Here is a 16,570-nt window from a genome sequence, read left to right on the forward strand (position 1 = left end):
AGAAGACTAGAAAGGTGGTAAGTACATTCATATTCTAAGATTAATTTATTTAGTAACTGATAACAAGGAGAAAGTGTGGTGTTTAGTAAAGAAGTGTTCATGTATTGTTCATGATAGGAAGGGAGGATATTCTAAGCCTAGGTAACACAATAAAGGAAGGAAGGATGACTGATTTTATTCCAGTTGAGGTATAATGAGAACTGCAACACAACCGCAGCTTGAGGTGCCCAAGGGTTGGGGAACCAAGGGTGAAATAAGAAAAAATGGCCAGAGAGGAGGAGTGAAACGTAATTTGGGACCAGGTTTCTTCATGGCTTTGAATACCTAAAAAAAATTTAATTTCCTCCTATTGGCAAGGGGAAACAACAGAAGGTTTTAAAGCAGGGCGGCGACAGTAGGTCTATTTTACAAAGACATACAAATAGTTGGTGGTATTGTAGCACATGAAATTGTGAAACGGAGAGATCACAGGCAGAGAGGCAGCAGCTTCACGTTCCTAAAAAAAGATGAGATCTAGAAAGAAGTGAAAAGTTGGGGGCAGCTAACCTTTTGGTTACCAAGCTGAAGCGTTAATAAAAACATATATGATCATTACTAGCTTACAGGCAATATTTAAAGACAGGAATATAGATAAGAGTAATCAAAACAGTCACTAGAGAGCTGAGGGAAATTTGAGAAACATTTACGTAGAAAGGACTTGTTATGGTTTGAATGTTGGTGTACCCAAAATTCATATGTGGAAGTCCTAACCCCCAAAGGTGATGGTATTAGGGGCTAAGGCTTTTGGGAGGGGATCAGGTCAGAAAGTAGATTAGCGTCCTTGTAAAAGTGACCCCACAGAGCTCCCAAATCCCCTCAACCATGTGACAACACGCCAGAGGTGGAGAAGTCTACAACTCAGAAAAGAGACCTCACTAGAACCCGACTATGGTCTCAGACTTCCTTGCAGCCTCTAGAACCATGAGAAATAAATTTCTGTTATTTACAAGCCACCCCAGTCTGTGGTATTTTGTTAAAGCAGTCTGAAAGGTGAAGACAGAACTGAAAACCTATACTCAAAAATTTTAAAAAAAGGTCCAAGAAAAAGTAGTGTTATGCAAATCCAGTTTCCAGGCAAATGGGGGTGGTTTAATGGCATTAAATGGTGCATGTATCATGAGGATGGCACAAATTTTAAAAGACTTATCACATGCCCTGTTGGTAAAACATAAAAATGGGGAATTTCAAATTAAATTAGAAGAAATGTAAAACATACTGACACAGAGTTTATGAAGGATAACTTACAATATTAGTATTTTAAACATATAAACCCTTTTGATCCAGCATTTCTCTCTCTATGAATTTACCCTATATACTTTCACAATACACAAAGATATAACTGTGCTTACATGAGTTACCCACTAAAGCATTATTTGCAATAGTAATAAGCTAAACAACTACCACCAGAAAAATAAACAACAAAACTATAGTTTACCCATATTATGACCCTAACACAGCCATTAAAAAGAATGGGGGACCTGACCACACTGACATAAAAGGATGTCTAGGGCTGGCTGAGTGGCTCAGTTGGTTAAGAGCTTGCTCAGAGTTTGAGCTCTGAGCAACAGCAGTTCGATTCCTGGCCCGAGCTGAGCAGCCGCTGAGCTACCAACCAGTGGGCAGGATGACTCAGCTTTAAAAAAAAAAATAAAGGATGTCTAAAGTAGGCTCTTTAAGTGAGTGCGTAAGCAGGGGAGAGTTACAGAAGCATATGTATAACAATGATTCCAGTCCTGCTAAAATCAGCAAAACTATGTATGTTCATGTATGCATCACACAGGGAAATATGGAAGAAAAAACCAAGTGCTTTTAACAGCAATTACTCTAGAGGAGTAGAAATGTGAATGGAAGCAGCTTGGGAGAGAGGAGGGGCTGCACTTTATACTCAACAAGCACGTGTTACTTGGGTAAGAATTTTAAAACTACCAACATAAATACAAATACAAAAAAGTTAAAAGGGAAATTTAAATAGACTAGAATGAAAACAAACACATAATAAACAAACAAACAAAATTGCTAATTGCCATTCTCACCTTTGATCCTGATTTTTCTATTGTCTTTTTTCACAATAGCATGGCACCACCATCCTCTCAGGTGCATAAATTAAAAAACCTGGGAGTCATCCTATAGTCCTGCCTCTTTCTCTCTCTGCTTCATTCTTCAGTCAGAAAATATTTATCAAGTGCTTTCTATGTTCCAAGAGCTGTTTTAGATACTGAAAAAACTATAGTTTGATAGTTGCAGACAACTGTTTAGCCCCAGAACAAACTGAGAGACACAAAAAACAAAACTGTCAAATCAACCGCAAGTGCTCTAGCTTTGGTTTTCTAAATATCTCTGAACTATCCCCCACAATCCAGTTTCTACTATAATTTTCATGGTTCAAAGAAGAGATGGCGAGGCATTACATTCCTGCAATTCTATTCTCACTGAATTCTCCCTCGCATTCACAGAATTCACCTTCATATTATTACTAAAGTGAAGTTGGACATGTCATTTTTCTTGTGGAAATTCTTTAATGCTTCTATTATCTTCTGAGTAAAAAAAGAAACTCTGTGATATGCAGTCCTTCATGATGCCTATCTATGTATCCTCCATGTCCACTACTTCTCTCACCCTCCAACCCATATATTTCACACCGACCATACTGTACTGCTCATTGTTACCTAACATTCATATTTTCTCATGCCTCCATGCCTTTAAGGAATTACTTCTGCTTAGAATTCCTTTTGTACAACCTTGGCAAACTCGTGCATATCCCTTAAGACTTGGCTCTAGAAACCAGTTTTCCTTTGCAGTCCCAATGCACTTTTACTACTACCCAATACTGCAACTGTTTATAGTGGCTATCTCCTATAAACTCCCTAAGGACGGACATCATATCTTCTAGTCTCTCTAGAAGCTAGCATGTAGTAGATATTTAACAGCTAGCATGTAGTAGATATTTAACATCTATCTCCTCAGTAAAGAATGAATAAATGACTGCTTAAATAGCTGTGTGATAAGACATATAACCCAAGACTTAGTTGCCTAGTAAATAAAGAGGATAATTATATGTACCTCAAATAGGAGATGTTACAGTTCCTAACATAGTGTCTAACATATAGTAAATATTTAGTAAATGTTGGCTTAACACACTTTTAAAAATTCGGTTGTATAAGCTAGCCTGGGTGCAAAGCCTTTTAATCCTTATTTCTTTGGTAACCTGCATCCTGAATTTCAAACAAACTTGGAATATAGCCTATCTATGAATTGGAGTTCTTTACTCTCCAGCAAGCAACCTCTTCCTTGGTATTGGAAAGTCCACAAGAAAAATCTTTCTTTTCATTTTCCTGTTTTCCTATATTTTCCCATATTGCAACTATATGGATCTATTATTTATAGTATCATGTCACCTCCCAAGTTATCAGTCAGTCCTGCAACTGTAAAGACCTATTAGATTTTCTTTTATGCCTTCAGTTTTCTAGTTCCATTAAGAAATTATCTGATGATCAGTCTTCACTGACAATCCAGCAACTTGATTTTCATACACAGACTCCAAACCATACACTTCAGTACTGAGTTTTTAACTACCCTGGATTCTCTGCTATTGTTTCATGGACATTAGTCTTAACTCCAACCAGACAGCAAACTCTAAAATCTTGTCTTTGACTTCCCATTCTCTCAACACTAAGGACAGTCTTGAGCACAAAAATCAATAAATACTTCCAAATTAACCTCAAAAACAACAAAAAAAATTAACTTCTAAACAAAATTACAAATACTTTAAAGATATCTGTATGAGGGTTTGACTGGCCTATTTCTGGATACCCAGTTTATAAATAAATACATATCAATAAAACTTAGAAACTCTTTTCCCCTAGGCTCACAAAGTCCCATCCTTCCAAATTTAGAGATTGTTTTTGGAAGTAAAAAAAAAATCAACGGCCATGGTAGACACTACAATCTTGTTTCATTATTGTTGCAATGTGTTTCACCTATAGGTGGCTGAGGAAACAATTTGTGTTTCATTGTCATCTACTCTTTAAATTCATATGTGAGAATTAATTAAACAAATATAATCTTGGTTTAAGACATAAAAATGATCTATTTTATATAGATTCCCTACATATGTTGTGGATCATTAACTTTATTAATTTTGAAATTATATCTAAAAACATAGCAGAGAAAAACAATTTTTTAAAAAACTGGAGTCTACATCATATGTGACATTGCTCTGAGTGAAATCATTTTTAAAGAAAAGGGGCTAGAACTACTTATTCAGTTACCTGTAATCATTCCGATCATCAGCTTTTATTCCAGGCCAATCTCTCTTCAGATATTGACTAGCCAATTTCTGGATACCCTGTTAAAAAAATACATACATATGTGTATATATATATATATATATATATTTTATATAACGTAAGTATTGTGCCCTAAAGGAAGCTCTTTCCCTTAAAATACAGTACTTAGCAAATCCCATCTTTCCAAACATAAATTTAATTCAGAAGTAGAGAATCAATGTTAAATAGTAGAACACTATAACTTGTTTCATTGTTGTCACAATCTTCTCTTGTCTCCATTTTTAGGAAAAAGGTGAGTATAAGGATGAGAAAATAGAAACTGAAATGATATGCTTTTTATACTTCAACGAACTATTTGACCATCCATAAAAACAAACTACCTCTGATATATCACAGGGTACACAGCTGTCCACCTCCACAGGGCTCTGACTACACATTTGACATCTTCCATCATTCCTCTGCTGTGGCATGTATTGCATTTCTAAATCCCAGCAGCTAAATTCTCAGATTCTGGGAAAGGTAACAACACATCCACTCTGGAGCAGACAGATACACATTGGCTTGTAAAAAATCAATGGACAAACCTTGGTGCTATTCCATACTAGAAATTTTCAAGACAGATATTAAGAGTTTTTGCTTTTTAAATAATGCCATGGCACAAATCACTTCAAATGAAAAAAATTAGTTTTACAAGAAATATACCCACTTACTGTTATCCATACAATATGAACCTGGGCAAAACAGAATATTTATCTGTAATAGGTATAGTGGGTATCAGGATTTGAAAAGAGAAGTGTATTTTATTGGCAAGTGATGTTAAACTACTCACTGTAAATACAGAACATATTACTTTTAGATGGGAACATCTGTGGTCCTCTAACACTATAAGAGAGAGGGCCCAATGTAATGGATTACAGAAATCATGAACTTTGGGATAATCATCTCTACACATGCAAGTTTAAAAAGAATAAATAAAATGCTGAGATGAAGAACAATCACATTAATTAACAACTGCATACTTTAAACAAAGGTTGCCCAAGTAAAATTAATGCTGTACTCTATATATGGAACCGTTCCACTAAGGCCTGCTGCCAAATCAGTTTGGCTTAATTAAGCTCATTGTTGAATGCTTCTGTTTATCAGTATTTCAATGAGCCCAAAGGGTAGCAGGAACTGTAGAGAAGCTCCTTTGAATTTCAAGTTCCTCCTGAACTTGGCAATAGCTTGGTTTCACTATTTCCAGGTACTGTGAATTCTGAGAACTCAGACATAACAGCATATCCACAATATTTCCACTTACATACCTTGTATTTTGGGGAACCAAATGCTAAGTCTTCCTTGAATATGTACAGTATTTTTTCACTTTTGTACCTTTTTCATAATGTTCCTATTTGTATGAAATATCTTCCCACCACTTCCATTCCTACCTGAATTCTCACTGCCCCTCCTTTAAATTGATTTTTAAATTTTCTAACACAAAATATTCACAAGTATATAAAGGAAAATGTGAAAAGCTTCATTGCCTTGGTATTTCATGTTATTAAAATAGAATATTCTTTCTACATTTATTAGCTGCAATTCTTTTTAAAGAACTATCCCCATTGAACTATTTGGTTATCCTGAGATATAGTTCTTAGAGAAAAGGCTAAATATTTTATTGAACAGTCTGGTCCAGAAGTAAACAATGAATTTTTAAAGTAACATTATGAACTCATATATTTTGAATAAAACGTGTTTTAATTTATTGCAGTCAGGATTCTTCTGATGCACTAATTGTTACATCTGTGATCAGCGGTCCCGCATCATGAACTCAAATAGACTTTGATACTTTGTTTTCTTTAACAGCTTCTATTCCAGATCTGCAGTAACTAGTTTTCCAAGGAATTCTGAATCTTTTCAGAGAGAAACCATATCTAGGTGAAGTTCCTCAACCTGCCTGTTTTACTTTGTGTCTTTCTCTAAGATGCTTTTTTCCTAATTGCTATATACAAAGTAGCCCACCTTCCACCCTAAGTTACTCTTTCTCCAGCCATCCTAATTATTCTAATCCTTATTACATTGTTGCTGTCTGGTTTAAATATATTTGATCTGTTTACTAACTAAAAATTCCATGAGGTAGGAATCTTGTCCATTTTATTTTAATCACTATGTCTCCAGGCGGCTATAGCAGCAAAGAGCCTCACATTTGGTTGATGCCAATAATATTCACTGATTACTGATTACATGAATAAATGTCACCTATATTATTTTATGTCTAATGATTTTATATTCTCAATTAGAAATGTTTGAATAAAAATTTCTCTGGTTCCTAATTTTCATATGCTCAAAGGAAAAAAAATACTGTACCAGATTTCTAAGATTATAACCAGATGTTTTTAATCTAATAAGTTTCTTAGTAAAATTGTAGTCAAATTTGACCAACTCCACTATTGGAAGAGAACACAGGTGTGTGTATACGCCAAAGCAATGAAAAAAAAAAGACAAAACAGAAGTTTATTCTATAGTTAGAAGGCACTACACATTAATTTTTGTGAAGATCCCTAAACTCAAAGAGATCATAATATGTAGACAGAAATAAGAATTATGTAATATAAAATGGCAGGCAACACCTGCATTACTGCCAAATAAGTGGCAATACGTGATTTAGGTACACAGATGAGGAAAAGATCATCTGATATTTCCTTAACAAATTACATCTAAATGATATGATAGTGACTTTTTCAATTTAACCACTGCTAAAGTGGTTGCAGAACACTTCATACAGAACATGGGATATTACTTGAACCTCAGATTATAAATAGGACTAAGAAGGCAGAATAACAGCACTCTAAATTTATATAAAACAAGTGACCTTAACAAGCACTTCAAAACACTTATTCCTCTTAACTCTGTTAGGCCTTGCTATAACCACAGAGAAACTGGACACTAAGAGGATACATAAGTTAAGATCACACAACTAGTTAAATTTGAATTATAATCCCTAGTTATTCTGAATCTTCATAAAAACCCCACCACTTTAGCGTGGATTTTACATAATTCTTTAAAAAAATTCTTACTTTAACTTGTTATTTTTTGTGTGCATTATAAGTCACAATAGCAATTTCTAGAACTCTAAACCACAAAGTTGAACTGTATTAAACTGAATGAGCCCTTTAGAGATGAGATGAGGGATTCATGAAATAGATAAACAGTGAGATCTTTAGATGAAAGACTTTATTCAAGTTAGTTAACAGAGGCAGGAATCATGACTTCTGTGTGCTCCATGCAGCTGTTCAAGATCTCATCTGCATGGACACTCAAGAAATACTGAGTGGCCATTATAGGAAAGTTCCTAAATAACATTTCATGCCCCTGAAAGCATTCTATATTTAAATTAACTGGCTTCCCTTTTATGTTATGCTTAAAGCTACATCTTATAAATAAAAGGTTTATTTATACAGAAATAAAATCTACCACTATTAAATGGCTAAGGAAAAAAGACCTAGGGCAGGCAATGTTTTAAAGAGTGTTGTTGTTTTAAATCACTTCCCCAGCCTACAACATTACTCTCTAAAACTGGTGCACTACATATATAATATGTATTTATATTTACCTGAGCATCACTGATGTGTGTTGATTTGATTTCCAAACAGAGTTTACTCTGGAGCAGTGGTCTCCATAAAAACGTACTATCAATATACTCTTTGGAACATCCAATCACATCCCATTCCAACTTTTTAAAAAGCCACCAGTGTCTGATGTAAGACTTGCTTTGTTTTATCTCTCAATAACACTTGCTATATTGCTCTAACAAGTGAAGCAACACAAAGAAAGCCACTGTTCAGTAGACACTGGGAAATGGACTGATGGCTTAACCTTTTGCCCATTTACAACAGAAAACTGAGCAGGAGTGTGCTCCATGGCTCTCACACAGGTTATTCTGTATCCATTTCTTCCCACCAACATGGCTCTACAAAATTATAGGAAACCATGTTATTTATACACTATAACTTTTTGTCATGAAATTCCTAACATTATGCAAATGAATTTTAAAAATTAACAAGTCCACTGCATAAGTTGGATACTTCTCAAACTGATGTAAATTATACAATCATTGTCTTTACTATTCTTAAATTGCTTTAATAGCAATACAGAACTTCATCTCCACTCCTAAGGAAAGTTTTGAAATATTTTTCATTGCCCTATATATCTCGTCCACCTGGCTGTTTCTGAGTTATATCCCCACTTAGAAGACTATTGCAGGAGAAGATTCTGGGAAGATGATGGAGTAGAAGCACCAGGCATCTAACTCCTAATTCAGATAGCAGACTCAATGGCAGAATGTTTTGTAGAAATATTTGGAACTCTGAAGTCTCTTGAAGGCTTGCAATTTCCAGCGGACTCCTTGGACATTAAAATAACTCAATTTCAGCCAACCCCTGCACTTAGCTTAGCAAGAGAAAGCCCCATCTCCCAGCCCAGTGGTAGGCAGCCATGCAGTTGTTCTTGGAGCAGCATGAATGTAGGGTGGGCAATAAGGACCCTGTTCTCCAAATATCAGGGATCTTGTGCTCTGATCACTGATTGTTGCTTATGATCAAGGAGGCAGAGACACAGAGGCACAGACACAGAGGTAGGCAGCCATTGTTGCACCCCTATTCTCCACTTAAGTAAACAGAGCCTAAGGAACCTTTGGAACACCATCAAATGGACTAACATATGCATCATGGGATAAACAGAAAAAGAGAGAGAGGAAGGGACAGAGAGATTATAAAAAAAATAATGGTCGAAACCATCCTGATTTTGACATGAGAAAAGAATATAAACAACCAAGAAGCTCAATAAATTCTGAGTAGGGTGAACTTGGAGACTCACAGTAAGACACATTATAGTCAAACTGTCAAAAGCTAAAGACAAAGAGAATTTTGAAAACAGCAGGAGAGAAGCATATAACTGCATACAAAGGCTCACCAATAAGATTCTTAGCAGATTCCCCAACAGAAACTTAGGAGGACAGAAAACAGTGGGTCCAGATATTCAAAGTAGTAAAAGAAAAAAAACCTGTCAACCAAGAATACTATATCCAGCAAAACTGTCCTTCAAAAGTGAGCGAGAAATTAAGACATTTCCAGATAAACAAAAGCTAAGGAAGTTTGTGACCACTAGACCTGATCTGCAAGAAATGCTCAATGGAGTCTAGCAGGGTGAAAGGAATAGACGCCAGATAGTAACTTGAAGAAATAAAAATCTCATTAAAGATAACTATATAGGCAATTATAAAAGCTAGAATTATCGTAAAAGTGGCTTGTTTTCTATGTGATTTAAGAGACTAACACTTTTTAAAAAAAATTTAGTTTAAAAGCTAGTATTACTGTAACTTTGGTATATAACTCCACATTTTGTTGTTTACATGTAAGAGACTAATGCATTAAAAAAACAATTTTTTTGTTTATGTTTTTGGAATACAATGTACAAACATGTAATTTTGTAACAATAATAAATAGGGTGGGGATGAAACTGTAAAGGAGTGGAGTTTTTATATATTTCTGAAGTTAAACTGGTATAAATTCAAATTAGAGTGTTACAACTTTAGCATGTTAAATATAACCACAAAGAAAAATGTTATATAATATATACAAAAGGAAATAAGGAAATTAAATGTTTCACTACAAAAACTCAACAAAACACAAAAGAGACACTAATGCAAAATGACAGAAGTAAATACCTCCTACCAATAATTACTTTAAATGTAAATGGATTAAACCCTCCAAACAAAAAAAGACTTGCAGAATAGATTAAAAAACATGATCCAACTATACACTATCTACAAGAGACTCTTCATATCCAAAGAAGACTACTGCAGTATTCTGGTAGGGATGATGACATCTTGAACTGTGGTGGAGGCACTGGAGATACAGAGAACCAGACTGATTACAAAATCCTTTAGTGCCCAGGAGATGTCTACTCTCAAAGTAGTTTTCCATGAAGTTATTCTCTTTCTTTAAAAAGACTCTTTGGGCCGGCCGAGTGGCGCGTTGGTTAAGAGCTGGCTTGGGACGCCAGAGGGCCCCGGTTCGGATCCCACATATTAGGGCCAGTGACACTGCCCTCTACAGCTAAGATGCTGAACAACAGCTCAGCCTGGAGCTGGGCTGCCGTGGGTCACTGGGGATGGCGTAGGCTGCAGCCCCTGCTGCAGTGGGTTGCCATGGGCTACCATGTGTAGCCAGCAGCCAGCGTGAGTGACCAGCAGCTGCAGTGAGCGGCCGTCCAGAAGCCGGCGACTGATCTGCCTCGCCCAGGAAGAGTGCAATGATGGTGCCAACTTGGGCCAGTGAAGCAACGTCCTCCACAACTAGACTGAAGAACAAAACAACAGCAACTTGTCTGTTCCCCTTCCCCAATTCCCCAGCGCTGTTCCCATCTCCCAATTCCCCAATTAAAAAAAAAATCTTAATAATAAAAAAAAAGACTCTTCAATGTCTTTCTTTTACTCAGTTCAAAGTAAAAGCACCATTACTATCTTAGTGCTTACAACAGAATCATAAAAACACACTTAAAAAGATGTGTCCTTGGAAAGTTATAACGCTAATGATAACTAGGATGTATCATCTTAATTTACTATGCTTACACAAAAGACATAGTGTTGCCTTTAATAAACATAAGAGACATAAAAGTCATCTGCCTGAAATATGCTTAGTTCTTCACTGAATGTTATTATGACAATTTCATAAGAGAAGGTATGTGCATAAATCCTGTTGGACTTAAACAGAGAGAAAATGCTAAATGTGCAATTTATATAATGCTGTTGCCAATATGAGTGCAGAGCCTGAAAATTTGTTTAATAAAAGGCATTTTCCCTTTAGGAGGCACAGGGCCAAATCTACCCGATATTAAATATTAAATGCCAGTTATTTAATCACTTTCAAGCTCATTTCAACGATGTTCCCCGCTCCAGGCAGTCTTGTTTTTGCCTATAGAGTTCTTCCATATATTCCCAAAGCAATTTATATGCAAGCTTTAATCAAGAGAAAACCCTGACTAAAAGGCACTGACTTAGCTTACCTCTACTATTTCATTAGTTTTTACTTCATTTTCTATTCTGCAGAAGATTGTTTAACCAAGAAACAATGTTTACACTTTTATGAAATTGTTTCTTTTCTCCACATTTTGTGAATTTTTCTTTCCAAATTGCTGGAAGCTATTAGTAAGAAAAGCAGTATTTTTTCACTGTGTGTTACAGTCATTTTCCAATAAAGATTAATATTATTTGTTGGCAAAAACTAAATTTGGGGGAGTTTATTTTATATTTAAACATTATCAATTGGAAAACAAATATGGCTTACCAATTTTTAGAGCAACATGTATATATATATATAATTTTGGCTTATTTAGAACATTAAGAAGTCACTAAACATAAGAATTTTAACATTTTTCAAGTTTTTGTTAAAGTTACATTTCAAGGCCTGGATTAGTTGATAGCTATTTGTAAGCGTCTCTGACAAGGTTTTTATTCCTGTTGTTTTTAAACAATAAGAAAACTGTTATATTAGTCGGCATGATTGAACTGCCCACTTGATCTCACAGACAGCTGTAAAAGCAGTTCCTTCTTCAAAGCAGATTCTGGAATGTATCAAATCAGCAAGCGAATAACAATTTCATGTGCTTGACCTTTAGTTATCTCAAAATAGTTTACTTTAAATTAGAGAATATCATTTGTAAACCCACTGAATCAGATGAAAACTGCTATACAGTGCACCACAAAGCCAAACAGTAACAGTGCTATTAAAAGCCCCTTCGTGTGTATATAATCATCATTTACACCCCCAATAGTGTGAACAACCTATTCTAGAAACCACTAATTAGATCAGGGGCTTTGGTCTCCGACTTGACATGTATTATATATGTGAACTTGGGCAAGTTACTTGATCTCACTTTCAGTCTCATCATCTGTAAAATAAGGATAATTCTTCAGTAGGTGAATGGATAAATAAAACACAGCACATCCAGACAATGGAATATTATTCAGCACTAAAAAGAAATGAGCTATCAAGTTATGAAAAGACATGAAGGAACCTTAAATGCACTTTATTGTGTGAAAGAAGCTGACCTGAAAGGCTACACGCTGTGTGATTTCAACTACATGACATTCTGGAAAAGGCAAAACTATGGAGACAATAAAAAGATTAGTGGGTTCCAGGGGTTAGGTGTGGAGGAAGGGATATGCAGCACAGAATATTTTTAGGGCAATGAGACTATTCTGTATGATACTGTAATGCTGGACATATGTCATTATACATTTGCCAAAACCTACAGAAAGTACAACATCAAGACTTAACCCTAATGTAAAACTGTGGACTTTGGGTGATAAAATCTGTAGGTTCATGGGCTGTAACAAATGTACCACTCTGGTGGGGTGTTGATAATGGGGGTTGGGTGGGGGGCTGTGCTTGTGTAGGGACTTTGTAGTTTTTGCTCAAAATTACTATGAACCTAAAACTGCTAAAACTTAAAGTCAATTATAAAAAGAATATTACCAAAACAATATTACCATCTATCTCAAAAGACAGTTATAACAATCAAAGGAAATAACGTATATAATATCTGATATGTATACTATAGGTACCCAATATCTCTTAGCAATATTTTATCTTCAGTCAAGAAACATTTAATGAGAACTAAGACATGTGATTATTGTCATAACCACGTAAATTTTGCCCATGAATAACTGGCAAGTGATTTTTAAAAAAATGTTTATTAATTCAATGACCGCTTACTTGATATTGAGACTTTTCTTATATGATTACAGGGTCTATAAATTACAAGTTAATTTTAACATGAAAATTCAACTCGGTTGTTATGTACAAGAAATATCAACATTCTGTCACACGTAAGTTTAAAAAAAACTGAGAAATTTCCTATCACAGGCTGAATGTATTGGGTTGTTGGAAAAGTCATGACGTATTTTTTCTGTTTTTCGTTGCAAAAATGCATCATGACATTTCCGACAACCCAATAGATGATTAATAAAATTAATTAACATAGCAATGTGTGCATTAGGACACAAACTTCCTAAATGAGTCATGAAGTTAATTATCAAAGACAATGAGTAGCAATGGTTAGTATTTCAAGACCTTAGATATTTCTTCTTCCTTTGCTGACTTTAAATACTTAATTACTCCATATAAGTGAAATGGACTCCTAGAAAACATCAGACAACACTTAATTTATAATTTATAGAAGGATTAATACAAATCATTTTGAAGTTTCTTTTTAAATTCTCACATTCCTAATTAATATTCATGAGGATAATTTCACAAAAGCAGCTACAAAACTATGCCAGAGGGGGCATGGAAATATATAGTTGTGCCAGTGGAAGAGGCAGGAGATTTCTCTCCCAAAAATGGAAGATTTAAGCTCAACACAAACATTTCCTAAATGATAGTTCCATAATATTTAATCAAATTATTTATTACTCAGAAATAACACTGTGGAGAAACAGATAATAATGTTGCACAAAGGCCGAGTTCATTTGTTCTGGACAGGTGGCCAGTCTGTAGCTCTGTGTCAGCAGCCCAAACCCGCCCACAATAGCCCTAAAGACGATTATGCAAATGACAGCCAACCCAGCTATTTTCCCAGGAACAGGAGAAGGGCTCCTAGTAGAAGCTATAATTGTTCCGCAGTCATGTGGAAAAACAAGCATGTTTTTTTACTCCCTGGAAGCAGAGTGTTTTCATTAATAGCACTACTACAATATGTGTGAGATATACAAACACACACACACACACACACACACACACACACACACGTCGTGAAAAGACATGGGGGAACCTTAAATGCATATTACTAAGTGAAAGAAGGCTATATACTGTGTGTATGGCATGGCGAAGAGTGAGGTGGGGGTGGTATTAGTGTGTGTGTATATGTGTATGTTTGTGTTTGAGGTACATTTCTCAAACACCATACACAGCTTATTCCAGGTTCTTCCCCAAGTTCTTGCTAGGCAGCTCTGCCTTCTTATTAATACCTATGTCTCCTCTCTGTTGGTAACACCTTCCCTTGCCAATAAGATACATACAGTAATATATTAACGTTGACCACTGCATCTTATAAGCATGAGATAAATATTCTCTGGCAAAGCTGGGATAAGAACCATTCTCCCATCATATGCATAAAGGATTTTTCTTTTTCATCCAGGGGCATAATGAAACAGGCTGAAGATAGAAACTCATCAGATTTGAAGTGCAACACTGACAAGGGAATACTATTCCCTGCATTTTTAAATTAATGCTATGTCATCAAGGCCTTTTGGTTTTAATTTTAAATAGTCATCAGATTCCTTAGTTTATAAATGGCAGTTTTTAAGTTACCTGCTCTAACACTTGATGTACAATTCTCTTGGAATTAAAATTATTTCTAATATGATTGCTATTGGATTTTTTTTTTTAAGATTTTTATTGGGGAATTGGGGGGATGGGAACAGTGCTGGGGAATTGGGGGAAGGGGAACAGACAAGTTGCTGTCGTTTTGTTCTTCAGTCTAGTTGTGGAGGACGCTGCTTCACTGGCCCAAGTTGGCACCATCATTGCGCTCTTCTCTGGCGAGGCAGATCAGTCACCGGCTTCTGGACGGCCGCTCACTGCGGCTGCTGGCCGCTCACGCTGGCTGCTGGCTACATACGGTAGCCCATGGCAACCCACTGCCACAGGGGACTGCCACAGGGGCTGCAGCCCACGCCGTCGCCGGCGACCCAGGGCAGCCCAGCTCCAGGTTGAGCTGTTGTTCAGCATCTTAGCTGTGGAGGGCAGTGTCACTGGCCCTCATATGTGGGATCCGAACCGGGGCCCTCTGGCATCCCAAGCGAGTTCTTAACCATCGCGCCACTCGGCCGGCCCGCTATTGGATTTTTGATTCTATAAGATTCAAAAACAATTTTTTCCTTTTTCTTACCTTTCTTGTACTACTCACCCCTTAATTCCCTCCTTTGTAAGACAAAGGGGCATTACCTGCTTTATTTAGTAAAACGTATAAAATGCTACTACTTTATCTACCTATATGGAACACAGCAGTTTCTAGAGCTCATGCCAGAAAATATGACCAAGTCTTTCTGCCCTAAATTCATTTAAAGGAAGATTTTTCTCAAAATCTCATAAGAGATTATGATAGTCCAAAGATATCAAATCTATTAAGACATTACAAAGTTTTAAATGTTTAATTAAGAACACATGTACTATTAACATTAAACCAACCATAAGTAGATAACCTTCTTTAACTGATATGAGATTTAATTAATATAAATTCCACTGTCCATGAAACAAATTCACATTCAAAACTTTTAAAAATAACTTAGCTTCAGTTTTGAAATTACTGTTCCTTCTGGTAAACCCTCACAAAGTGCTATGCTTACATCTCTTACACCACTTACCATATCCTTACTTTAATACATTCATTCACTCAATCATTCATTCATTGGCCCTAAATTCAAACAGATGAGTAAGTCACTCCTCAAAGGACTAACACTCTAGTGAGAGAAATATCTGATTCAATACTATAGTTAAGGTTCAAAAACATTCCCTACCACCCCACCAGGATAGCTAAAGTAAAAATAAAATGACATATAATACCAAGTGTTAACAAGAATATAGAGAATTGGAACCCTCATATATTGCTGGTGAAAATATAAAATGCTGCAGCCACTTTGGAAAAGTTTGGCAGTTCCCAAAAACGTTAAACAGAGTCACCGAATGGCCCAAGCAATTCCACTCCTAGTAGTATACTCCAGAGAACTGAAAATATATGTCCACTTAGAAACTTGTACATGAATGTGGACAGCAGCATTATTTATAATAGCAACCCAAAAGTCCTCAACTGATGAATCGATAAATAAAATATGGTGTATATAGTTATATTCAATCAATGGAATATTATTTAGCAACAAAAAGGAATCAAGTACTGATACATGGTACAAAATGGATGAACCCTGAAAACAGTACGCTAGGTAAAAGAAGCCAGTCACAAGAAAACCACATACTGTATGATTCCATTTATATGAAATGTCTGGAATAAGCAAATCCATAGATACAGAAAGTAAGCTGGTGATTGCTCAGTGCTGGGGAGGTTGATGGGGAAATAGGGAGTGACTGCTAATGAGTACAGGATTTCTTTTGGGGGTGATAAAAATGCTTTAAAAATTTGATATTGGTGATGGCTGCACAACTCTGAATATACCGAACATCACTGAATTGTAAACTTTTAAATGGAGA

At 35.8% G+C, this 16,570-nt stretch overlaps 1 protein-coding gene across 2 annotated transcripts in view; it reads right to left on the reverse strand.

Annotated features, from left to right (window-relative positions):
• FCHSD2 (FCH and double SH3 domains 2) overlaps positions 1 to 16,570 on the reverse strand; it is a 222,154-nt gene that overhangs the window by 120,817 nt on the left and 84,767 nt on the right. For both annotated transcript variants that reach the window (XM_019649420.1, XM_019649421.1), the window contains exon 4: positions 4,308 to 4,384. In XM_019649420.1, the coding sequence (XP_019504965.1) occupies positions 4,308 to 4,384 (77 nt within the window). The remainder of the gene's footprint in view (positions 1 to 4,307; positions 4,385 to 16,570) is intronic.

The sequence above is a fragment of the Hipposideros armiger genome, unplaced genomic scaffold (assembly GCF_001890085.2).
Source record: "Hipposideros armiger isolate ML-2016 unplaced genomic scaffold, ASM189008v1 scaffold_132, whole genome shotgun sequence".
Lineage (NCBI taxonomy): Eukaryota > Metazoa > Chordata > Mammalia > Chiroptera > Hipposideridae > Hipposideros > Hipposideros armiger.